Source organism: Mustela nivalis (assembly GCF_964662115.1).
Source record: "Mustela nivalis genome assembly, chromosome: 4".
NCBI lineage: Eukaryota > Metazoa > Chordata > Mammalia > Carnivora > Mustelidae > Mustela > Mustela nivalis.
Window position 1 is genome coordinate 159,639,214 of NC_139023.1, and position 26,019 is coordinate 159,665,232.

The 26,019-nt window shown below is 35.2% G+C and overlaps 1 protein-coding gene across 1 annotated transcript; it reads right to left on the reverse strand.

Annotated features, from left to right (window-relative positions):
* Positions 1-4,106: 4,106 nt before the first annotated feature.
* On the reverse strand, positions 4,107-21,623 carry ADAMDEC1 (ADAM like decysin 1). Its single transcript, XM_082727438.1, has 14 exons — positions 21,495-21,623; positions 19,388-19,503; positions 18,454-18,530; positions 17,692-17,770; positions 15,990-16,066; positions 14,228-14,414; positions 13,948-14,010; positions 13,205-13,276; positions 12,757-12,926; positions 12,314-12,395; positions 11,495-11,625; positions 10,164-10,341; positions 6,280-6,365; positions 4,107-4,757 (listed from the first exon to the last, which is right to left on the reverse strand). Exons 1-14 carry the CDS (start codon positions 21,541-21,543, stop codon positions 4,751-4,753), a joined length of 1,374 nt encoding a protein of 457 aa, XP_082583564.1. The 5' UTR covers positions 21,544-21,623; the 3' UTR covers positions 4,107-4,750.
* Between the last annotated feature and the right edge of the window lie 4,396 nt (positions 21,624-26,019).

Consider the following 26,019-nt stretch of genomic DNA (forward strand, 5'->3'; position numbering starts at 1 on the left):
TACTTAATCTGTTCTCCCACTCTAACTTTACTTCTTTGAGAGTTCTACCCCATTCTCAGTAGAGGTCAAAATCATATTTCTTATATATATATTTTTCCTGGACATTGCTTCAGAGTTTGAAGGACTTATTAATGCCCCTTTGAGCAAGCTTTCTTTTTGAACCATAACTTCTCCTCAGACATTGTGTGCAACTCTCTTTCCCATTCACTCATGACTTCTTCTCCCTCCCCTTCTCTCCTTTCCTCTCCCTCTCTTTTCCTCTCTCTGTTTTTGTGTCTAGTTGGTACCAAGCTATATGATAGGTAGTAAGGTAAGTGTTAGGTTTTAAGGTGCTTGGCTTATGGACACCCTTCTACTTTTTCCTCAAACCCTCGTTCTAAAGAAACCTCTCATAAGAAAATCCAATCCAGAGATACCTTCTAGTACAAAATTCCAGAATGTTGACTTGTAAATACCTCCCTTAAAACACAATGTTTTTTTGACACATTTTCAGGATCTATTCCATTATGTCAGTGGCATGCTTAGTCAAGGTGTCTCTTGTTTGGTTTTGACTCTCTTAAAACCGACCCTACCCCTTAATGGAGGGCAAGTATTGCATGGAACAGTGGGTGAGGTGCATGAACAATTCTGTAACACTGAAAAAAATTAAATTAAATTAAATTTTAAAAAATCGACCCTACAAAACTGTCTTATAAGCCATATTTTTTTTTCCCAAACATTGGCTTCTTAAGAACTGAAAATATTTCAGTCTGCCTTTTTAAGTACTCATAGTCCTATTTCTCTCTTCCTTCTCCCCAATATATATTATACAACTACAACTTCCCTCACAAAGGTTTTTTGTCTTGTCTCGGACTTTGTTTCCTCATCTGCCATGTGGTATCGTTTTGAGTCCTCACGCTCTCTTTAAGCTCCCCCGTCTTTGTACTTCAGAGTCTCTCCTTTCATCACCATCCACAGAAAATCATTTTGATCGGTAAGATAACACTTGTTATGCCTGTCTCTTAATGCTTTCATTAAGACTCAAACTAGGTAAAAGATGTAAAAATACCTTGAAAAACTGATAACATTGAGCAGATATATGGTAGTGTTTTGATTTTGCTTTGGTTGGAAACAGAATTATGCTTTTGAAAGAATTTCTAGGTGATAAAAACACATCACATTTTACTGTTAGACTATATGCATACTGCCAAACATCAGAAGAAAACTATTCAGATGCTTTGTCTACCAACATGTCAACCATCTGGAAGTTTCCAAAAAGAGTATTTAAATCTTTATTACAGCAATACTTTTTTTTCTTTTTCATATGACACCTGATAAATTCAGTGGAACAAGTTTCATTTAAATTGGTTTTTGGTCTTATGCCAGATACACACAGCTTTTAACATTGCCCAGATCTTTAGGTCCCTTTTGAAGATGTATATCTTTCCATGATAAATGAAGAATCATTAAGAAATTGAAAGTTACGTAAAAGGTCTCTTTCACTAAACTAAGGTTTGGGACTTAAACACTGAAGCCAAGGAGTTAGGTGTTGCCCCTTCCCACCATGAGATACTCCAGTATTTGAACTTGGATGTTACAAAGTAGAATTTGGAAGGACCCTCTGTACCTCATTGCTCAGCCCATGTATCTATATTTCGCTTCAGGTAACTGAAGTAGAACATTCTTTGAAGGTGGAAAAGAACCATTATCCTAACTACTTTCCTTTGAAGTTTATGGATGTAATTTCATATTGGCTAGGCTGGAATAGTCCTGATCAAGGCAAATTTTAATAATACACAAGGGATCTTTTAGGTAAAACAAAACTAAACAAAACAAAAAATACTGAAAGGTAGATAAAAAGACCAGATTATATATCTGGATTTACTGAATAGGGGAGAAGAGCATGGAGATGGGTTCATGATCATATTTCTGGGTTAATAGAATCCATCCTATTCTGAATACTCTGATATGCCTTAGAGAAATGGCTGCATGTATATGATCTAAAAATCTTTACATTTAATGTGTTCTAGTCAGCAGTATGCTGGTAAAGTTTTAACAATTGACTCTCTGGAAAAACAAATTATGTGTATGCACATGAACACATATTTTTATTATAAATTTTACTGATAGATGTGTGACATATAATTTTAAAATAATAAAATATGGATATTCTTTATTGTAAATTCCATACAGCCACTAGGTTTTCACAGAATTCTTTCACTGATTTCTTTTGAACATTTATGTCTGAGGCCAAGCTATGGTTGGTTGCATGTGATGTACTTATGATACGAATATTAGTTCATATCTTTATGCAAATAAGTGAAATCAAAACAACAGAACTACGTATTGGAATTTCACTCATTTGTCAAAGAGGTGAGTAACTTCTTTGTTAAACTGGACAAGAGTTTTCAAATACTGAAGGAGTAGTATCTCAGGGTTTTATCGTATTCACATCATAATTGCTATCAAAACTCATTTTTTAAATTTAATCTGCCTTATAAAATTTTTTTCCATCACTTTCTTCAGCATCACTTTCTAGAGTACAGGCAATAAGCAAATCAATGAATGATTAATAGTATTTGCTTATTTCTGTAATATAATTTTCCCACCATGGTCCATTTCAAGCTTCCAGTGTGACATTACTGGACATGCGGTAGGGGGTACCATTGCTGTGTGCCCCGTGTAAGGGTGTATCCCTGCCAGCACACAGCTATGGCAGAACTAGACAGTCCAAAGAGCATCTGTTAAAGTGTAGTGTAAAAGGAAGTCATAAGTTTTGAGTATGCCCTTTGCTTTTGTGATGGTTGATGATACGTGTCAACTTGCTGCACTGGGAGGTGCCCAGATTGAGCATTATTTCTGGTGTGTCTGTATGGGTATTTCTGGATGAGCCCAATATTTGAGTCTGTGGCTCACTAAGGCAGATCACCCTCCTCCAGGTGGGTGCATGACATCCAATCTGTTGAGGCACTGAGGAGAACAAAGGGCAGAAAAAAGAGGAAGTCACTCCCTTTATTTCCTGCATGCCAGCTTGAGCTGGGGCATTCCATCTTATTCTCTCCTGCCCTTGGACTAAATTACACTGCCAGCTCTTCTGGTTTTCTAGCTTGCAGATGGCAGATTCCAGGACTTCTCAGCATTCATAATCAGGTGAGCTAATTGCTTATCATAAGAAATTCTTCATAATAAATCTCAAAATCTCTATAAATATGTATATGCATATATGATATGTAATAAAATACATATATACATATCCATGGTTAAATACATAAATATTGCACATGCATGTTCTCTCTCTCTCTATATATATATAAATATATATATATTCTGTTTGAAGAACTCTGAGAAGATTCTGAGAACTCTATAAGGTTTAATTAAAAATGTATACAGGTTGATTTTGAGTAATGGTTGTGTTTCATAACCAGCTCATCATATTCCTGAAAATCTAACAATTGACACTCACATGCTCACTGTCTATAATTTTTGCAGCTCAGTCAGTTTTACTCTAAGAAACCTTTACCTGAGCATGAAGTAGGGGAGGGGAATATGCCCAAAGAAACTTTTTGTCTTGGAGGAATTAGCTGAAAGTCCTACAGTGAAAATATGACAGTTAATGCCTGTGGGCTGTAGCACGAGTGACACTGGACATGCAGCTTCAGCTTCAACTTCAGCCCTGGTAGTGCCAAACCCAGCAATTATAGTGAGGCAGTGAAGGGGGAGACGGGCCACACCCATAAGCAGGGTTTTCTGGAAGACTGTTCTTTTCAGAGCCCAATCTTCAGAAGTATGTCTCAGTTCCTGTTCTCCCAGTATAAGCACCGACGGGATTTTGAGTCATTTTTTTAAAGTAATTGTTGAAAAGTATTTAAAGAAAGAAACCTCGGGAAAAATCCTCATCTTCTTATGTGACTGTCCTCAGGAAATTTCATGTTGGGCATTAAAAGATGATGGGACCTTCTTTTTTCATCTCCCTATTGTGATGCCTGATTATCGGCATCACAATACGGTTAGAGGACCACGGGGAAAATAGTCAAATTATCATGTGCGACTTTAACACCTAAGGAAAACATAAAATGAAACTCCAAAATATTCATTTTTGAAAATGACCACACACAAGAGGCTCAAAAAGCTGTAGTTTTACTCATTGACATTATGGGGTACATTAAGTCAACAGATAAATGAAGCATGCCTCAATGTTAAGCTAAATTGTGAGCATGAAGACTTCTCAAAATTAACACTATGTGATGGTGAGAAGACTATACATGACAAAATGAAAAACGTTTATGTTTAATTAATCTTGACATGCTACAGACAACTACCACACTTCCAAGAGCAAGGTGAGTGGAATACTGAGGCTCAGTCCATGACACATGAATTCTGATCTACCTTCTTCCATCAAAGGCTTTGCTTATCACGGGGTCTTATTTTGTCATGGGCTATACTAGTAAAATGAGGGTGGGGTAAAAACAGAAGCCACTTGCAATTTTACAGTTCTGACTTGAGCTTGCATAATGTGAGGGGTTTTGGTCAAGGGTTAATTTCTTTTGTTCTCCAAAGAGCAGAGCTAGGCAACAATCTTCACCATCCTTAAAAATACATTAAGGATCAGGCTTTAGAAAACAGACAATTTCACTGAGTATGTTTACCTGTTGGCTGGACTGATAAAAATGTAAGAAGTATAATGCATGCAAGTGAAAACCAAAATATGTCTAAGTACAAGATTCCTGGTATGCTTAGATTTCTTGATTCTTGTCCTAGTGGATTTTTTGATTCATTGTCTGATTAAAAGAAAAAAAATGGAAGCCATGGTTATTATAAATTATAAAATATTATGTAACATTGATAACATTTATAAAATTTAAATAATACTAAGAAACCTACTGAGGGACAACAGCACTAACTACATTTTATAGATGAGAACACGAATTAAATAACTTGGGTTAAAGTCCCAGAGTGAGTTTCAGGCAGAACTAAGAAAAGAACCAAAGTTTCCGGAGTCCAAGACGGATCTCCTTTCCATGAACCTAAATTGCCAATCTTGCCCAGTAATGGAACATGCACACCTATTATTCCAAGCCCCTGAGAGGTTGAATGGATATCTTTTGAGATGCTAAGTTTTTGTCTCTCTGACCAAGTAAGAAAATGGGCATAATTCCCAGAACTCCCTGCAGAGTGGACCACACGCGGGGTTCAGCAGGCTCTATCAAGTGGGGCTTGCTGAAGGAATGAGCGCCGCTCTGGTCTTAGGACCTGGCTGGTTCTTTCTTAAGGAAGTGATAGTTGAGGAATCAGTCTCTTTATAATGTCTCTGCAGGTTCAACTCCAAAAAAGATTCAGGAAAGGGGGTGGGGAGTAATAACACTTCCCATATATTTTATCCTGAGTTTTTCCCCATTCATGATTTTTTGTTGTTCAGAGACTAATTTTACTGAAACAAATACTATATTCAGTCAGAGCACTTGAGTTCCCTAGCCCAACTGATGTAAGATTCTATAAAATACAAAAGCAATATGTAGATTACTGCTTATTGAAACACTTTAAAAGAAGTAAAACCGCCAAATCATATAGTATATGTTCTTAAATGTTATTGTTTTTCTGACTACCTTGTAAATCACAATTATCAATTCTTAATCAAGAGTAAAATGTGCTCATCAACAGAGGGTTTTTTTTTTAAAGGAACTTTTCTTTCTTTCATCTCAGTTTATAATAAACTCATCACAACCTAAGAGAAATGTACAGTTTTCAGCATAGATTTAAGCAGTCTTAATCTCACATCTCACAGATGACCATGTAGCTACTTTTCTCATTAGTATATTAGTATACACACAACCCTGAGTTGTTTGTGTTTAGTATGGTGGCTATTTTTTTTCCTTTCTAAAATTGAATTATTTTAAAAATGTGAAGTAAAAAAAATTTAAAAATAAATTAAAAGGGGCGCCTGGGTGGCTCAGTTGGTTAAGCAGCTGCCTTCGGCTCAGGTCATGATCCCAGCGTCCTGGGATCGAGTCCCACGTCGGGCTCCTTGTTCAGCAGGGAGCCTGCTTCTCCCTCTGCCTCTACCTGCCATTCTGTCTGCCTGTGCTCGCTCTCTCTCCCTCTCTCTCTGATGAATGAATAAAATCTTTAAAAAATAAATAAATAAATAAATAAATAAATTAAAAATTTCAAAAAATCAATAAATAAAAATATCAAGTGAATAGTGTTTTAGGGTATTGCAGAACTCGGTAGCATATCATTCTCCAACCTGAAATAAAAGTGAGAAAATATTTGAGAACAAAAAAGAGAAAAAGAAGGTATTACGTGATATCGTTCAGAGGGTCTCTTTTACAATCAGCCTCAGGTTTTAATGTACACGTCACAGCCTCACAGCAAGGATTGGTACATTCCTGTAAAACACACACACAATGGGAAAGGGGTTAGGATTTTTTCTATAGACAAGGTGCATACAATTTTAGTACAAGATGACAAAGAAATTTTACTTTTTCAACTAAATTACACCACTACATAGATTCCAGAGGAAATGACCGAGGAAGCTTAATAATAGAAAACAATGTTAACTGCAATGAAAACTACCTCTTAAAAGGACAAAAATAGAATTACCCAAGAATGACCACAAATAAATTTGGCCTAGATGATACTACATGTAAGTTAATTTAAAACTTCAAGGGAGAATATTTCTATACCATTCAAACTATTTGAAGGTAGGGAAAAAAATTTAAAATTCTCAATTCATTTTGCTAAGCCTGTGTAATTCTGATACTGAGAGCTGGTAATGACACACACACATGTGCACACATATGCATATACACACATGCACACACACATATGCACATACACACATACACACAAGCATATACACATACATATACATACACAATTTTAATTTTTTAATACAGATGCAAAAGCTTGAATAAAATATTAACAAAACAACAGTTTATTAATATAATAACTCTCCATTACAACTATACAGGGTTTTTTTTCCACCAAAAATACAAGGGTGTCTCCACAGAACAGAATAAAGTAATATCATCCATCACATTAAGAGACTGAGGGTAGAAAACAACTAATATTATTGTGATAGATGGCAAAGATTAGAAAATAAAAATATTCTATAAAGAAAGAAAATCTGTCTGATAAATAGAAAAATATATCTAATAAAATAAACAGTAAGACATGGATTATTTATAGTCTATATTTTTATGAAAACTCTGACAAATGTTATGAGAGAAAGAAAAGGTATGAAAGTCAAATAATAATTGGAAAGTATAAATCACATTTTCATCCTTCATTTGTAATAAAATATTTGACATCAGGAAAAAATAGAGAATCTACTCTAAAAACAATGGATGAGTCACTGAGATTACTTTCTAAGATAATAGTAAAATAACATCAAAAGAGTAATACAGAAGAACCTAATACAAAAAGTAAACATTATGCATGCTAATAGCAAAAAGAAAAATAGAAAATACTTCAGAATAAGCTTCATCATATGCAATAACTACATGAAGAACTTTATATTTAACTTTCCTGAGAAACTCAAAAGGCAACTAATTTTTAAAACAATCAAATTTTGGGAGCGCCTGGGTGGCTCAGTCAGTTAAGCCTCTGCCTCTGGCTCGGGTCATGATCCTAGGTCCTGGGATCGAGCCCCACATCAGACTCCCTGCTCAGTAGGGAGTCTGCTTCTCCCTCTGCCCCTTACCCCGCTTGTGTTCTCTCTCTATCTCTGTTGCTCTCTCTCTCTTTTTCTTTCTCTCTCTCTCTCAAATAGATAAATAAAATCTTTTTAAAAATAGAAAAGATAAAACAAAATCATATTGTGAAAATCCTGCTAGCCCTCAGAGAAAAATATGAATTTAATATACTTTAGTCAGAATCTCAATTGTATTTGTGAGCAAACTGATTAAAAAAAAAAATACCAAGAGCTACATGGGAGAATGAAAACTGAGGAATGATTATGCAAATTCCACCTCAAAAAATGAACACCCTTGGGCATCTGGGTGGCTCAGTGGGTTAAACCTCTGCCTTCAGCTGGGGTCATGATCTCAGAGTTCTGGGATCGAGTCCCGCATCGGGCTCTCCGCTAAGCAGGGAGTCTGCTTCCTTCTCTCTCTCTCTCTCTACTCTCTCTCTTTCATGACAGAGAGAGATCACAAGTAGGCACAGAAAGAGTCAAATAAATAAAATAAATATTTTATTTTTTAAAATAAAATCTCTGTCAAATAAATAAAATCTTTAAAAAGAAAAAAATGAACACACTTGCCGCTGCAGATATTAAAATGCATTGCATGGTTAAAGTCACTAAAATAGTGTGTGATGCTCACGTGATAATATCTAGGTCGATCGGTAGAACGGTGGTTTTTAAGATCTGGAAAAGACTTAAATGGATATATAAAAATAGTAAATAGCATATGAGATCATGGAACCTTGGATTATTCACTAAAAGATACTATATAAAGTTTATATACTACTTTTTAGGTACAAAAACTTCTATTTAAAATTCAGCTGTTCATAAGCCTGAACTCTAGTTTTATTCAACTCCGAAAGAAGAAAATAAGCACAAAATGGAAGCAATATGGGGGCTGGCTGATGTACTTAGAGAATTTTAGACCCTACCCTTGACATAGACAGGGTTCTATTCTCTCTGTCTCTTTGTCAGTGTGCACTGTCTACAGGCCCTCGGCCTGATGAAATCAGAAGTACCCCGGAGTGTGAACCATAGTTGTCTTCCACCCAAGAAGCCATATGGGAATGCAAGCAAGTAGGAATGAGATAAACTTATATCTAATTTATTATAAAGTACCAAATCATTTCCATTATTTCTTATTTCATTATACATAAAAGAATCTTTGCAATACTCTTTACAAACGATTGGTACACCATGAAATCTTCTAATGTAGTTCAACAGCTTAAAATGTCTGAATAAGTAGCTGAAGCATAAAGAGATTATATGCCCTGCCCCTTGTCGTGGAGCCTCTTAAAGTAATGAATTAATCTTGGGTTGCAGCAGGCTTCGCTCATTATTGGCTTTGGATCTTTGGAACTAGTTACTTAACTTTGGTGAATCTCACTTCTCTAAATTGGGATAATAACAAAACCCATTATGAAGGTTTGTGAGTAATAAAGGAGATATGGTGTACATAAAAATTCATTTTGCAGATTGACATAAAAAATCTCTTCAAATAGTAGCTCATTTTTTCAGTCTTAAAAGTAAGAGAAAATTGCTGGGAACTCAGAATGTTCTCTTAGAAACTAGTGTGGGATTGTTGACAAATATTTGTCAGAGACATTTTTTACAGTACATTCATACCTTGCAAGGATCAGATTTTTATAAAGATTAATTATTAATAATTATTAATTATTAATTATAAAGACTATCTTAGATGTTTTATATTAATAGCCTATTTTCCATAGGTTTATGTGATTTTTTTTTCTCTCCTTCTCTGTTTCATTTATGGTTTAGTTTATACACTGGCTTGGTGAGGGAAGGCCAGCTCTCTCTATGGAGAGAACTTGCTTCTAAATCTGTAATTGTTTTTCCTCAACAAATGATCAGCTGTGACTTTAGGTGATTTAAGAATTTCTGACCAATATGTCTAGGAAGGATCATAAATGACATGTTACAGTTAACGATTTACTTCTTTCCATTGAACTTTAGACAATCACATCATAAGTGTATCCTGGCTTTTGAAATGCCTTTCAAAATATGTCTAAAATAAGTATTAAAAACACAAGTGTGGGGCACCTGGGTGGTTCAATCTGTTAAGCTTCCAACTCTTGGTTTCAGCTTAGGTCATGATCTCAGGGTTGTGAGATAGAGCCCCACATAGGGCTCTGTGATCAGTATGGGGTCTGCTTAGGATTCTCTCCCCCACCCACTTCCTCCCCTCTATTTATTTATCTAAATAAATAAATAAGTGAAGAAACAAATAACAAATAAAATCTTTTTTTTTAAAAAAATAAAGAAACCACAAGTCTAAGCCTATTTTTTTTTTTTATTGCTATGATGCTATGTTTGTCTTTAAAAAGAATTTCCAAAAACCATTCCTTGAAGAAGGAAAAGAAAAAGAAAACACCGTAATTCCCATGCGGCTGTAACTCTTTAATAAACTTTTTTTTTTAGTATATGTGCTGCCGAAGCGAGCACTCTTTAATAAACTTTTAAACTGTGGATATTTTCATACCTTAGGAGAACCACAATCACAGTCTTCTCCTGCTTCCAGAAGTTTGTTCCCGCACACTGAGTTTGTTATCACAGTTTTAGGAGTTGGTGCTTGCAGGAGGCACTTTGGTTTTTGCGATAGAATGTATTTCTCAAAATGTGAACGGCAGGATACACTGAAATCCTTTGGGAATTTTGAACTGTAAACAGAAGAATAATCATGATATCTAATGATAGATTAACATGAGAATCTGACTTGGCTAACTATATCACCTGGTTCAGTGGAAATCCCAAATTCATTTTCCATTTAGGACTGTACTATGTGGAGCACAAAGGAGCATAAATACTACACTAGTTGGAAAATCGTTTCCCTAGATACTGAGCTTGTAGAACTGGAAAAATTTAAATTTCTGTGTGGATTCAGTACCGTCCTACATGGCAGGAACGATGAATGAGTCTTACCATTTGGGATCACCATCAAGGGCTGAGAGTTAAAAGATAATAATTATAAATTAGTGAAAGGAAATAATTGCAGACTTAGGATGTATTTCTTCCTATTCATGAGCACTTTAAGAGCAAAGTATTCTTTTTATTTTTCTGTCCCAAGTCCTTGCAAAGTGACTGGCATTAGCAGTGAATTAATATTAACATAAAAATGGATTGAGTGATTAGTGATGGAGATAAATAAGAAAGTTGTCATCATCTTAATTAGATACATATTTTTAGAAAACATATTATTATTTAATAGAAGTTTGTATCTCTTAATCTCCTTCATCTGTTCTGCCCATCCTCCTACCCCACTGTCAACCACCAGTTAGTTCCCTGTATTTTGAGCATATTTCTGTTTTTATCTGTTTGTTAGCTTGTTCATTTGTTTGTTCATTAGTTTTATCTTTTAGATTGCCTTTATAAGTAAATATTTCTTTTTCTGTTTGATTTATTTCACTTAGCATAATACCTTCTAGGGCACTATTTCATTCTTCTATATGGCTGAGTAATATGTGTGTGTGTGTGTGTTTGTAGCATTTTCTTAATCCATTCATTTATTGATGGACACTCAGGTTGTTTTCATATCTTGGTTATTGTTTAAAACTATGTTGCTTAATGTTAAAATTATTTTAAGTTAAAATAACATGGTTAACATTCTCATAATCTCTAACTTGGCTTATTTGGAAATCTTAAACAATGAGCCCTGATGAGCTGATAAAACCTGTGCATCAAGAGGCTATAGGGTGAATTAATGGTATTCACAGCCCTTGTTTAAAAAAAATACCCATTCACTATATAGACTGCATCTGAATTCTTTAAGTTTTAAGACATTTATATTTTTTCTCAAGGATGACAAGATCTCACCTCAGATATTCATTCATCACACAACTCCCTGAGGGACACTTGGTATAATATGGAACATCAGGCATACCAAGGACATGACCCAACTCATGTGACATGACTCCTACAAGAGCCACATTATTCTTTTTGCTAGCCTGGGAAAAAAAAAAAAAAGGAACATTTATTACTTATGTTCATTTATTTCCTAGTTTAATAAATTAGTTCGACAGGTGAAAAATAATGTCATTTAGCTCCTGGCATTGGCTATTGTAAAATGTCGAATTAACATTTGAAATGGCTGGCTCCTGTGCATTCAACCATTGAATCAGTGCTCAATAAATATTTTCTGAGCTAATGAGGAGTTCTTGGTAAACGATGAGTAAATTAAGGTAATTACATTCTTTGTAGGAAGTACCATACTACATATTCAAAGACCTCCAAAACCTATTGTCATAATTCTTGACATTGGTAGTACTTGGTTGTATGACGCCAAAATGCTCCTTCTCTGACCTCTTTAACCTCTCTCACTGTTGATACTGCAGATCATTAATTTGAAGTTGGCTCAGGCCACAGAGGGCATCTGGGTTTCCTTTCTGTTCCAATATTCCTGTTCTTATTCCCTAATACCAAATAAAGAATGAAGACTACTGGGAGGGCCAATATAAGGAGATATTCTGTTTCATAATCCAAGGTATCTTCAGTGCAACTATTTACCAGTAGGTTCATTTCTACTTTTATTTACTGACTCAGCAAATGTTTTTTGTGATAACTCTGTACAAGGCATCATTCTGGTCTTCATAGAGGACACAGGACCACAGAGTGTCTTATTATGAGTTTACAAACCTCAATGACAGCAACAGAAGCTGAGGAACACAAGGAATTCGAGGCTGCCATTCCTACACGTCCATTTCTGAAGCCAATTCCACTGCATGAAAATTACAGGTATACTGTCACAATCTGAGTCTTTGGAACCATTAGATTTTGTCAGTTATGTTTTAGATTTCCCATGTTGCTCCACCCTTTTTATATTCACTAGGCTCCAAGAAAAGCTTCTGCTCTTCCACAGCATTCTATGATCACAGATGATCACCACAACCAGAAATCCATTTTAGTAAACATGACATGGGTCTTCACATTCTTATAGGTGAATTCCTAATGGTAGAACTTCAGGCTCTCTGACAATCGATTGGGGAGATACAATTGAGCAGAAATCTCTGGCAAGAACCCTTTAGGATAACTTTTCTCTCTTGCCTACATATACCCGACCCTGGCCAGCATATGCTCACCTGAGTAACTGTGCATGGTCGTGTCTCTTCATTTTCCCCAGGTTAGAACGATGCCAATTCAGAAAGTTGTTAAAGGTATCACCAATGTTGGGTACTATCTTGATCTTATCACCATCTGACCAGATTTCCATACCTACCAATGCCACTTGAACATCTATGGTATTATAAATCTGTCGGAAGAGCATTTTTCTTCATGAAAATGTTTGAGGTTTCTTTATTGTCTTAGATCTTTTGTTGACATAAGTGATGGATAGGTGTTTCATGTTTTGAAAATAGAAATCCTAGAAGTAACATGTGATTTTCCCTTGACATTGAACCTGGCCTGATAAATTTACCAAAATTGCTGACATTAATCCCTTGTGACCCACCCAGCTCCTTACTTGGTGAAACCATAGGAAAGCCCCAAGCTTCAACGTAGAAATACAAGTGTACGGGACAAATATCTTACCACATTGAGTAGGTTCATCACATCAAACACAAAGCTTCTTATCAAAGTTAGATTCCCCTTATGCATGTTATACTGTAAAATACAAAATACAAACATAATTTCTAAAAAGTTGACACAGTACAGGATTTAACATTTTTAAGAAAAATTACATATTTCAACATAAATAAATATTTATTCATTCATGTCTTACTTATATAACACTGTTTCAACAAATTCTTTTTAAAGGTAAGAATTTTTTGGTAAGAAAAGAAGTAGGCATTCTTAGATATTTCAGTGTTTTCCATTTCTAAGTTAAAGAAGTCAAATTAATAATTTTAATATTTCTAACCAATTCAATATTATTAAAATTTGATTATAAAGCAGTATTTGCTAATTTAGGATCACAGATTATAGTATTTTTATAGATACAAATATAATTTGTAAAATATATATAGTTTTGCATCTACTTTGTAATAGAGTGAGAATTTTGAAAATATTCTAATAACCCATTTTTTACCATTAGAGTTGATTTCTTATAGCTATCTGGTATTAAGAATACTTCCAATATCTGAATATATTGGCAGTAGATGGACCTTAAAGGGTCAGTGAATGAATGAGACCAGCAAGGCATATAGAAAAGACATGACAGTCAGGTGACCAGAGTCTGCATTTTCAACTAGGAGAGCTTATTTCCTTTGTCCATTTGATAAGAAAACTTAAAAGTCAACTTAACCACCCAAGAAGCATGTATATTTCATACTCACAAAGGCATTATCCAGCACCAAGAAGAGATCAATGTATTTCTCAGCCTGAAGATAGTTTTTTTCCTTTTCAAAGAGTAAAATGACATCATTAATAATCATTTTTATCTTAAAAATTTGAAAAAATTCCAATGAGATTTTTTTCCAGAGGGAAATTAAGTTAAAGAATAAATAAATGAATCATAGGTTTTGCCTATATGAGTAGCTGTTGAACACAATGGTATACCATATTTCATTGCAGAGATAATTGGAAGAAATGATGACATGGGAAATCTATACTTACTTCTGGGCTATTGAGTGACCTGGAGGTTCGAATATGGCCTTGTTTCCTGCCAACACTTCTTACACCACAAGTATAATTAGCCAAGTCTGGCTCCTCCTGGTTATACGTGAGGACAGCATGTTCTTCTTGGTCTGTGCTTTTCAGAGGCTTTATCATGTATCTTTGGTCATGGTGTGTAAAATATCCCCTGTGATAGACAGAGACTCATATTTCAAGATTATCTGCCACACGGAGTCACAATACCGACCAGAACAGAGCATACCTCTCCTTAAATCCTAAACTCAAGCATGCAGTTTTCATTCATAGGTCTTCCAGCTAACTTTTGTTGATTTAAGTTATAATCAGTACTTGTCAATAGTAAAATAAAGTTTATATTATTTACTAGAAAATTCTGAACAAGAATTGTTAAGATGAAGCTATCCCAAAGAATTTAGAATTTATATCATAAGTTCAGTAATATTTGTCCATAGTTTATTTATATGCTTAGCAAACATTTCTTGGCAGGTCCTAGGAATATCGTGGAGGACAGAGTAAAGAAGCATTTAGATGCTGAGAACCCCATAGGAGAGAAAGAATCATTAGCAAATCAGCCAGAGAAACAGGTTGGAACTAGTAGTAGCTTAAAGAATTCTTCTTTTTACAAATGAAAGCTTGCCATTTTCAACGATGTAGATGGAACTAGAGGCTGTTATTCTAAGCGAAATAAGTCAATCAGAGAAAGACGATAATCATATGATCTCACTGATAGGAAGAACTTGAGAAAAAGGACAAAGTGTCATAGGGGAAGGAAGGGAAAGATGACAGGAGATGAAACCACAGAGGGAGACAAACCATAAGAGACTCTTAATCTCAGGAAACAAACTGAGGGTTGCTGGAGGCAAAAGAGGTGGAGAGTTGGGGTGGCTGTTTGATGGATATTGGGGAGGGTATGTTTTATGGTGAGTGTGTGAATTGTGTAAGACTGACGAATCACAGACCTGTACCCCTGAAGCAAAAATAAGTTCAGAAATACAAAGTGAATTCATATGATGGAGGATTACAAATACAGGATAGATAGTCATTAAAAATTATATCTGTGAATACATTTCATGATCTAAGAATAAGCTCATGATATACTGTGGCATGAACTATCTAGAAGAACTATATATATTTTATTTCATATTGCAACCATGTAAAAGATATATATCTAGTGCATAAAGACTGCAAATATGACAAAGTGTTAGTAATAGTAGTTGCTCCTAAGCACAATTTTGTGGTGGTTATTTTCTTATTTGCACTTCTTCTTACTTTCCAAATTTTCCCTAATTGGCAAGAATTATTTTTGTGAACAGAAATATCACATACATGCATGTGTCTGTGAACACATACACTGTTAAAAATCATGTTAAACACAATTATAAAATGCTTGCAAGTGTTATACTGTAATCTTCAGTTTGACAGCATTTTATCTATGCAGAAGATTTTACCAAGGTAATAAGAAGATATGATGTCCAGGAAGACTCAGTTCTGTGTAAAGAACGGTACTTAAGGGGCACCTGGGTGGCTCAGTGGGTTAAGCCACTGCCTTCGGCTCAGGTCGTGATCTCAGGGTCCTGGGATCGAGCCCCGCATCAGGCTCTCTGCTCAGCAGGGAGCCTGCTTCCCTTCCTCTCTCTCTGCCTGCCTCTCTGCCTACTTGTGATCTCTCTCTGTCAAATAAATAAATAAAATCTTTAAAAAAAAAAACGGTACTTAATGTTTACCATTTTTGCAGGTGACTCACCTCAACCCATTACAAGTATTGATGCTGGCAACAGAACGCTTTTCATTTAGTATGTGTCCTTTATAGAAGCAATGTTCCTAAAGATGGAAAAAAGAAATATGTTTTTTAACTACAAGAATAAACATATCATGGCTGTGGTGAAAGCTGTTATTTTGCGTATGTAGGAAGGTTCTTCAAATAGTGGTAACAGCCAGACCAGTTCCCAGAAACGAAAATAGTGAGAACTTTAGAAATTTTACAACTTCTTCTACTATTGACCCTGGAAATTCCAACTTTGGTAGTTGAATTGACTTTCTGGCGCTGTTGCACGAAAGAAAAGTCCAAGGAGTGTGAACTTAAGAGGGCTCCTGGTAAAAGTAGAGTTCCTAAGACATTGTGCATCACATATCAATTATATGAGGTAACCATTTTTCTAGATTCCAGGATTCTCAAGGAGTCACACTACCACTCCTAAGCCCTTCATGGGGCTGGTCCAACTTGTCGTTTTAATTGGTATGTTAGTGCAATCCTTTCACCAGCATCAAAACCATAGAAACTTTGTTCACAACTAGAGATTTGGACATGGTTGGTGCTTTATATAAACGAAGTAGGGGGTCACTTATGTGTACTTATGTATGATCCAATAAATTTATTCAAGCTATTGAATAAACTCTTGTTCAAAATAAACTGACTTGTTTTAGGGTCTGAAATTGTATCTATGTTTTTCTTGATTTGGAAAAAACCTCGTCATCGTAAAGATTTTCTTGTAGAGGGCTTGGAAAAAGTACCAAATTAAGATATCATAAACCATTCACACAAGAGCACGAGTTAATTTAAATGTTAGCAAAATCAAGAAATCCATGAAATGAGAAGTTTTAGTGGGAAGGGAACAAAGAGCCATTCTGTGACAGAAGTTTTGTCTTTTTATAGAGATATATATGTTTGGGAGTGCCTAAGGAGAGGGACTCTGAGAAATTGACTTAGCTTGGTAACACTCCATGATTATCTTTTTGTATTCACTTCCTGTTCTTACCTTGGCGTTGATTTTCTATGTCTGACATCTAGGCCTTGATATATCTATGGCATGGTGGTTTAATGAGATATAAAATTATATTAATTAAGTGATTAATATTCCATTTCTGACCTCAGGATATATGCATATATTATTCAAAAATAGTAAATAGCTATATGATGTTTCAAGAAGCTACTGGGCAGAATATTTCTAACTTTTGACAAGATCATTTAGAGGGAAGTGAACTTGTGGTTGCTTCTACAAATGCAATACTTGGAAGCCTCCTCCTATCTTTACCTTAAAAAAAAAGATGACTATGATTTTTTTTTCATCTTCTCATCTGTTGTTTCATTGGTCAGAGACAAGCACTTTCTTTCCAAGTCCTTTAATTTCTTTCTTTTTTTTTTATATAATTTTTTATAAACATATATTTTTATCCCCAGGGGTACAGGTCTGTGAATCACCAGGTTTACACACTTCACAGCACTCACCAAAGCACATACCCTCCCCAATGTCCATAATCCCACCCCCTTCTCCCAAACCCCCTCCCCCCAGCAACCCTCAGTTTGTTTTGTGAGATTAAGAGTCACTTATGGTTTGTCTCCCTCCCAATCCCATCTTTAATTTCTTTTTAATTGTCCTCACAACTATGCATCTTGCAACATAAGTGCCAGATCCCAGAAAGAATCCTAGAAAGCATTCAGAACCTACCATGTTCTGAGGGTCTGTAGTGATTTCCTCTCCTCTGGGTGAGTAATATGTTTCAGTGTAGTCTGGCCTTAGGATGTGTCTGCAAATTTCAGAAAATTGCAAGGTACACTTAGGGTGGTAATAAGGGATAATGTTCCTGAGACAGTGAGAAACAACAGACATTCTGACTCATTGACCCTTTTCCAACACTGAAACTCTGTTGCTGAAGCAAATCAAAGCATTAATTATGCCCATAAGATTCAAGGGAATAAATGCCCCTAGATACCTTTCAGCTGCAAATTCTCTATTCTCAAAAGGGTTATTCTGGGATTCTTTGCATCAAAACCCCAGCCTCCAGAGGGACCCTGAAGGGTGCTGGGTTCCAAACATGCATAAAAGACCATTGTATCAGAGAGATGTAGAATTTGGTGAAGTCACATCCCCAGGCTCTATGCCCTGAATGACCCTTACAAATGTTCTTAGAAAAATAGTGGGAAGCTATGTCAAAAATTTGAGTTCATATGGGTAGAAAAGATTTTCAATTAATTAGAAGTATTAAGGAAGAAAAATTATCTGTGTTGCTCTTTGTTTATATTTTGCATGTGATTTCCTTAGAAAGCAACAACCGTCTTAGCTAACATTAACGCAATCTAATTAACATCTAAAACTCAACGTTTCATGTCTTCTATCTCAAATCACACTAAATAGAGTCTCAAGAAGGTTTATTTTTCCATATTTTGTTAATATAATCTAGTGATTAGACTTTCAGGAAATACAACTTACTTGCTTTTTTGCAGGTGAAGAACAACTTCTTCTCCATTTAATGTTATCTGATACTGAAGTTCAGGTTCATATCGTTCCTAAAAATATTTAATAATATATTGATATCAATTTGTATTTCTGAGTCTATCTGAAATAATTATAATATAATGATACTGTCATATATAGAAGAATAATTACAAGTGCCTATAGTTTAAAACAGTTCTCATATATAGTTAAAATATGTAAAATAAAGCACAAATCATACATTAAGATGGATTTCCAAAAAATACAATAATACAGCAAAAATACTCACAGATTAAACTAACTTTACTGTGTAAGATAGGGGCTTATTACTTGCCTAACTATACAATATACTGTCCTGTGTTTCCTAAAGGATCACTAGTGATATAATAAGGCACTTATTTTTATTACTTTAAAACCAAACAAAATATACTAAAGAAAATAAACTAAGAACTACTAAGAACTAAGGTAAAAATTATAAATATTGGTAACAATGTAACAGAGAGTTAATATCTTTAATAAATTTTATAAATCTTGCTAATTAATGATATAATATCGAACTCTCTGTTATAGACAAAATGACCAAGGAAAAGGAAATTCTGTGGGACAGGAAGTGAGGGTATGGTTTGGTGAACTTAGCAAGAAACATTTCTTTCTAGAAACATTCTAGAAATGCTTCCTTTCCTATGCTCTCCCCTTAGCCTCCAAACTTGGAGAAATGTCTAAGCAGCTTTATTCTTTCTGATCAATTGAAACAGTTAACTCTCTTCCTACTGTTTAAATGTGTTTCTGAGAATCCTGTATTCTTTCCTGGACAAAGAGGAGCTATGGATATGGCCTTCAAAATTAAACTGTTAGGCATTACCTCTATTAGTAAAAAGGCACTTTATTGGCTCTATCGTTGTGAAATCCCACTATCATTCACATTACTTACCTCTTTGCCATTCTCTGTTTGGTTGCTCTGTATTTCCCTTTTGTGTAAAATGTGTAGTTTTTTAGGATGAACTACTTCATAGAGCTCTAATTCAGATGTTTGATTTATGGCTATTGCTAGAGAAAAGAGATAATATTAATATAACACATTTAAAGGTCTTGGGTTTTGTTTTGGTTTGGGTTGGTTGGTTGGCTTTGTTGAAATGGCATGAAAGACTGAATTCTCTTCCAGAAATTAAGTATTAAGAAAAGCAAGGTCCTGGGTCGCCTGGGTGGCTCAGTGGGTTAAGGCCTCTGCCTTCGCTCATTTCATGATCCCAGGGTCTTGGGACCAGGCCCCACATAGGCTCTCTCTGCTCAGCAGGGAGCCTACTTCCCACTCTCTCTCTGCCTGCCTCTCTGCCTGCTTGTGATCTCTGTCTGTCAAATAAATAAATAAAATCTTGAAAAGAAAAGAAAAGAAAAGCAAGTTTCTCCTTCTCCCTTTTCCTATCAGCTATGATAACAAAGAAATTTTATTTTGCTCTATTTACTTATTCTGGAAAGACAGGGAGATGATGAAATAATTCTTCAGATGATTTCTCAGTACATGGGAGATTATAGAAGCCAGGAGTCTGCCCTGTAGTCCATTTCCCTCTTCCACTGTAGTCCTCTTCAGAATTGTAGATTTTTCTCTCAGTGTTCTCAGAGATCTGTTTTTCCTTTCTATGTCTTTTTCTCTTTGTGGTGTAACCCCTGACTACCCCTTCCAAAGATAAAATTTGTCATAAGCAGGTAATACCTCATTATTAGGGAAGACTCTACTAACCACTATTTTATTTCTAAGTATAACAATAAACCATTATATTCTTTCTTTCATTAGCCTTTGCCTCAAGACTTCAGATTTCATATGAACAAAGTTTTGTTATCCACTGCTGGGGCAATTTCAAAGTATCAAATAGCAAGTAGGAAAATTAGATAGCAAGTAGGCTAAATGTCCTTCTTGATACACTTGGTATGATAATTACATAGAGAATTTTGTATTTTACTTGTGTATAGTAGGAAAAGAACTGATATCAGAGCCAAAAGATATGGTCTCAAGTCCTACCTAAATGACCTTATAGAAGTTATTTTGCTTTCCTATCAGTTTACTTACCTAAAATGGAGGTTACTTTAAAAATTGAATAACATAAAATATGTAAAAATTATGTAGCACCAGTCTAGGAAGATGGCAGATGCAGCTTATCTACTTTTTCTTTTAATTGTTCAATCATAAGGTCAGTTTTATTTTTAAATGCTCCCATTTTCAAAGATAAATGTCTGTGCTTAGAGCCAATTTTCCACTGAAAGACAGGGTGACTTTGGGAACATCAAACAGTTTAATACTTGGCTGACGTGGAGAACCTGAAGGAAAATTATCAACCAGACTTTCCCTCCTCCTCAGTCCCCAGAGTTCTGCTATGATATTATCCCAAAAAGGATTCGTTACACAGGAGAACAGGAAATTTATAAATATATTACTGTAAGTTTTTCTTTAATCAGTGGAGAATATGAATCCAATTAATGGAAAGAGTTGCTGGGGTTGAGATTAGAATAAATTTTAGGAGATTTTAGTCTTTAACTCTTCGGTTGGTCAATTAAGTTTTAATTTGGTTAATACTATATTTATGTCTAATTTAATGCTAATTTTAGTTAAACGTCTCCCTTGTCATCCATCCTGGCACAGTTTTCAGTCAAATTGTGTCTTGATAGATGATTTTCTCCTTATGGAGTAGAAAATAATCAATGTTATTCAAGATAACATTGGAGATGGCAAGAAAATTCTCGATTTCTGGTCTGGAAGTTAATCCTCTTGTGTTATTTGGTGTGTGTGTTTTAGAAAATACAATTATAGATCTAGTAGCATTATTGAATGAGAAGTAAAATTTCAGGTATATCCTAACTAAATTATTATACCAATCACAACACCTTGACCATGAGCATGGAGTTTATGTAAATTGAGTAAATATACCCAAATGCAAACTGTAGTGATCCTTCAGTAATATAAGAATGCTACTTTCTCAATGTTACTTTAAAAATGCATTAAATAATTTGACTTTTGTATAAAATGTCGGTATTTTAGTGCTTACCTTGAGTGTGAATGATGAGCCAGAGGACAGAGAGTAGTGCCAAAGACATGTTGCCTGCTGCAGATAGCTGAGAAGTCCCACACAGCACGAAACTGGTCTCTCTAGAAGTCCAGTTTTATCTTCCCCCAGTTCTCTTTACAAACTGGAAGGGGAAAAAAAAAAAAAACACATCACCACCACCAAAAAAAAAAAAAAAAAAAACAAGAAAAACATCAAGCATTCTTTGTGAAATTAGGGAATGTTTCTTAATGATGTTGGGAAATTGCAGTGTCAAGATCATGAGAATGTTCCTTATTTAAGAGAGGTGTTTATATCTGCGGTTACAGATTGTTAAAGAATTTATATCTGGACAGCTGCTTGGACCTGGTGTTCCTATAGTGGTGGGAAAACATCAACTGAGACTGAGATCCCTGTGTACATATTTGCCTACTCACCAAACTGAACCACCACAACTGCCATTCGGTAATCTTATAAAAATTGATCTATAAATTTAAAAATATATATATTAGTAGTCCATATATATTTTGAGAAATTGGCACAAAGAACACAGACTCTACAAAACAACTATTAGGTAAAGTCTTAAAAACTTGCATATTATAATCTCTCTGACCTTTAGTCTCTTTATCTGTAAAAACTGGTAATAACAACACCTACCTCATGCTTTTTATAAAGTTTGTACAAGATAATACACACACATGCATGACACATACACATGTAAGACTATAGAAGAAATGTGTAATGTAAATTCTCTTGGCAGTATGAGCTTCAACCAAATTATCCTGTATATGAAGTACATTTGAAGCACACTACTGCAAAAAAATCATAGTATTTTTCTGATTACAAAAATAATGCATTTTCACGATCATAAATATCAAGAGGATATTGAAGAAAAAAAGTTAATTACCCAACAGTTCATTAGCAGGAAAGAACTTCCTTTAACATTATGACATTTTTATATCTTTCTATTTGCTAATAAAAGAAATAAAAGAAAATTAAAATTTATAAACTTTAGTTCTTATTGTATAAAGGGTTTTGAGAACCCATTTTTTTGCACAGCATGAAGCATTTTTGTGTTTTATGCATGTCTCAGTATGTGTATATTTCTTCAATTGCCACTTCTAATTACCTCTTATGGATAAATTACTAGGTGCTAGAAATGGTATTACTTAGTTTAAAACGGTAAATTGATGTGAGATTCTTCATATACATTTACACAATACTTCTCTGAGAGTTATCACCAAATTACATTTCACTTTATAGTTCTCTCAATCTAGAAATCTATGCTCTTTAACTGCTGAGGCTACTTTTCCCAATATATTTGGGGACTTACTGGGACATAATTGTACATTTTATAGTTACTTCTCTATGTCTAGCCTGTTTTCTGACCTCCTAGATTCTTTTAAATCATTTAAGTGTTCTTTGTAATTTTATATTTATTTTGCTGATCCAGAAAGTCAACATTCTATAGGGGCTGCCATTAAAATTTAACAGAATATAATATTAATAAACATCTCTAGTATCAAATAATAAAGGCTTTGGCACAGTTTAACTCTTACCATAACCCACTCCTTGCCACCTTACATGTTGTTGTCAGATATTTCTTTCTATCATGATTCTCATGACCAAGTTAGTCATTATCATTAGTTGTGTGTTTTATACAGATGAGGCTAATTGAAATCACTACATATATACCACCTTCCTTGCTCACAGGTTCTTTTAACATCAGTTCTTTTTAAAAAAACAGAAATTCCTAGTGAATTTTTAAAAAACTAGAAATTCCTAGTGAACCATATAGTTGACTCTTGAACAATGTGGTGATTAGGGTGCTGACCCTCTGTGCAGTTGAAAATCTGGGTAAAACTTTTGAATTTAGTCTACTGTTGACCAGAAACCTACCAATAGCATAGTTAATTAACACTTATACATATAAATATGATATACATATACACATGATATTTTGTATATCAGATGTAGTATGTACTGTATACTTAAAGTAAGACAAAGAAAAGAAAGTGTTAAGAAAATCATAAGGAAGAGAAAATAGATCTACAGTATTATACTATGTTTTTCTCAAAAAAAAAAATCTAGTTATAAGTGGAATTTATACCTGTGCAATTTAAACAAACCTGTGTCATTCTGGGTTAACTGTGTTCTTTGATAAACACTTCATTAAAATTTTCTTAGATAAGCACTTTTATGTTTTTTTTTTAATTTTTGCTGATAGTATTTTACCTTATTCTTTAGTGGTAGTTTAGCTAGAAATAGTTTCAGAATTATAAGTTATGTCTTTCAGTATTTGGGAGCTGTTTTATTACATTTCAGCAACTATTGTTGCAGTTGAAAATTCTACTTTCACTCTATTAAGAGGAATTTCATTGCTTATTAATTATCCAACAGTATTGCAAGGTAAGTTATCTTAACTTTGAGTTTATACTAAGTTAATACTACATTTCTGGGCATTCCAAGATGACCCTGATATTATCCTTACTATTGAGGTATTCCTGCAACAAGATCTAATTAAAGTAAATCTATAAACAGATAAAATTTATATAAATGCTACACATGACAATTGAAGTTTTTACATTGTGTTGGAGTAGATTTTAGAAGCCCATCATTTGGTGAGTAGAGAGAACTAGATAATATTAGATGAAATAAAATAGGAAGGAGGAGTTAAGATGGTGGAGTAAGGGGACCCAAAGCTTGCCTCATCCCTTGAACACAGCCAGATAACTATCAAAGAGAGAGAGAGGGAGGGAGAGAAAACACATGGAAGGAATTGCATAAGAGAAACTTTTACAAAACCATTGACTGGGAAAAGGGGAGGAGCCAATAACCACAAGTTTTTTGGTTTTGTTTTTAAATTTTATTGAATTATTTTAGAGTGAAGGAGAGCATGAATGGGGAAGGGCAGAGGGAGAGGGTGAGAATCCCATGTAGGCTCCCTACAGAACATGGAGACCAAGTCAGGGCTTGTTCCCATGATCCTGAGATCATGACCTTATTTGAAATCAAGAGTCAGATGCCTAACTGAAGGAGACATCCAGGCACCCCTAAATACTGTAAGTTTTATAAACAGAGCACAGAGTCTGAAGTTTTGGAGGTCTGCATAATGGCTAGGGTTGTGCCTGGCTGAATCAGTGGTACACCAGTGGGGAAGGAGAGTGGAGACCCAGGAGTGGGCAGTGTGGTCTAAGGATCCCCGGGGTCACAGGGAAGCTCCTTGGAGTATATTTGGGAGTGGTGGCACAGGCTCTCCATGGGCAAAAGAACCAGTAGCACCAGCATGCTTCCCTATGCCCTGACATAGGAACAAAGACACCACCTGAGGGCAGCAGACTTTCATGTCAGCTTTTAGCTGCACTTTATCATAAATTCTGAATTGCTTCATGGTTGTACAACTGATTTCTGAGACAAGAAGCCACTGGTAACAGTACAATAAGACCCTTCCCCCAAATGATCAACATAGGTCCAGACCATGTAGGTCTCTAATATTTGGAGTTTTGAAACCTAGCCACTTGTGCCTGAAATAAAACAAATAGTATGCCTCCTGGCAGGTAGACAGCTCAGAAACAGGCAAGGTGAAGGCAGGAATATGGCAGAAGCCCGGGACACAAGAGAGCTAATTGTTTGCTCTTCTGAGAGGGCTTCCTGAAGAGCAGTGGGAATGAGGTCCCTGCTCTAGGGATGAGAAAGTGGGGTAATGCCATTCTCTACACCCATCAGCACTGATTGACTTAGGGAGCAAAACAGCATCACACAGTGGAGGCCAGATCTGTGCTCTCCCCACCCCATGCCCTGCAGGTGCATCCTCATTAGGGCAAATTCATCTGAGAATCAGAGCAACGGGTCCCTTCCCCAGGAGGCTAGCACAAATTCCTTACACACACTGTCTACTGATCATAGAGTGCCACAAAGCTTCAACTCTAGGGGAAATAGGATCTAGCTCCCCCTTCTCTTTTTTTAATCTAACTTCTTTTAATGAATAGACCAACACACACCTAGAATCTAGCATACTTTTTGAAAGAATTTCTTTTTAGTATTTTAAAATTTATTATTTCCTCCCCCTCCACCCTGTGTCTATCTTCTTTTAACAAGCAAGCCACAACACACCTAGGATCTAGCTTCTTTTTTGTTTGTTTGTTTTTGCCTTGTTTTGTTTTGGACCTCTTCATAACATAGTCATTACTCTCAGGAGCAGGAATAAAACAGACTTTCCTAACAATTCCACACACCCAAAAACAGTGACCCAGACAAGGTGATAAGATGGGGGAATTGTCCCAAAAGAAAGAATAGGAAGAAGTCTTGGCCAGGAATTTAATCACTACAAATACAAGTAAGATGTTCGAACCAGAATTTTAAAAAATAATTATAAGTGTACTAGCTTTGCTTGAGAAAAGCATAGAAGACACTAGAGAATCCCTTACTGCAGCGATAAAAAAACAAAAAACTAGTCACGCTGAAATTAAAAATGCTATAACCAAGATGCAAAACCAAATGGATGCAAAGACAATGAGGAAGGATGAAG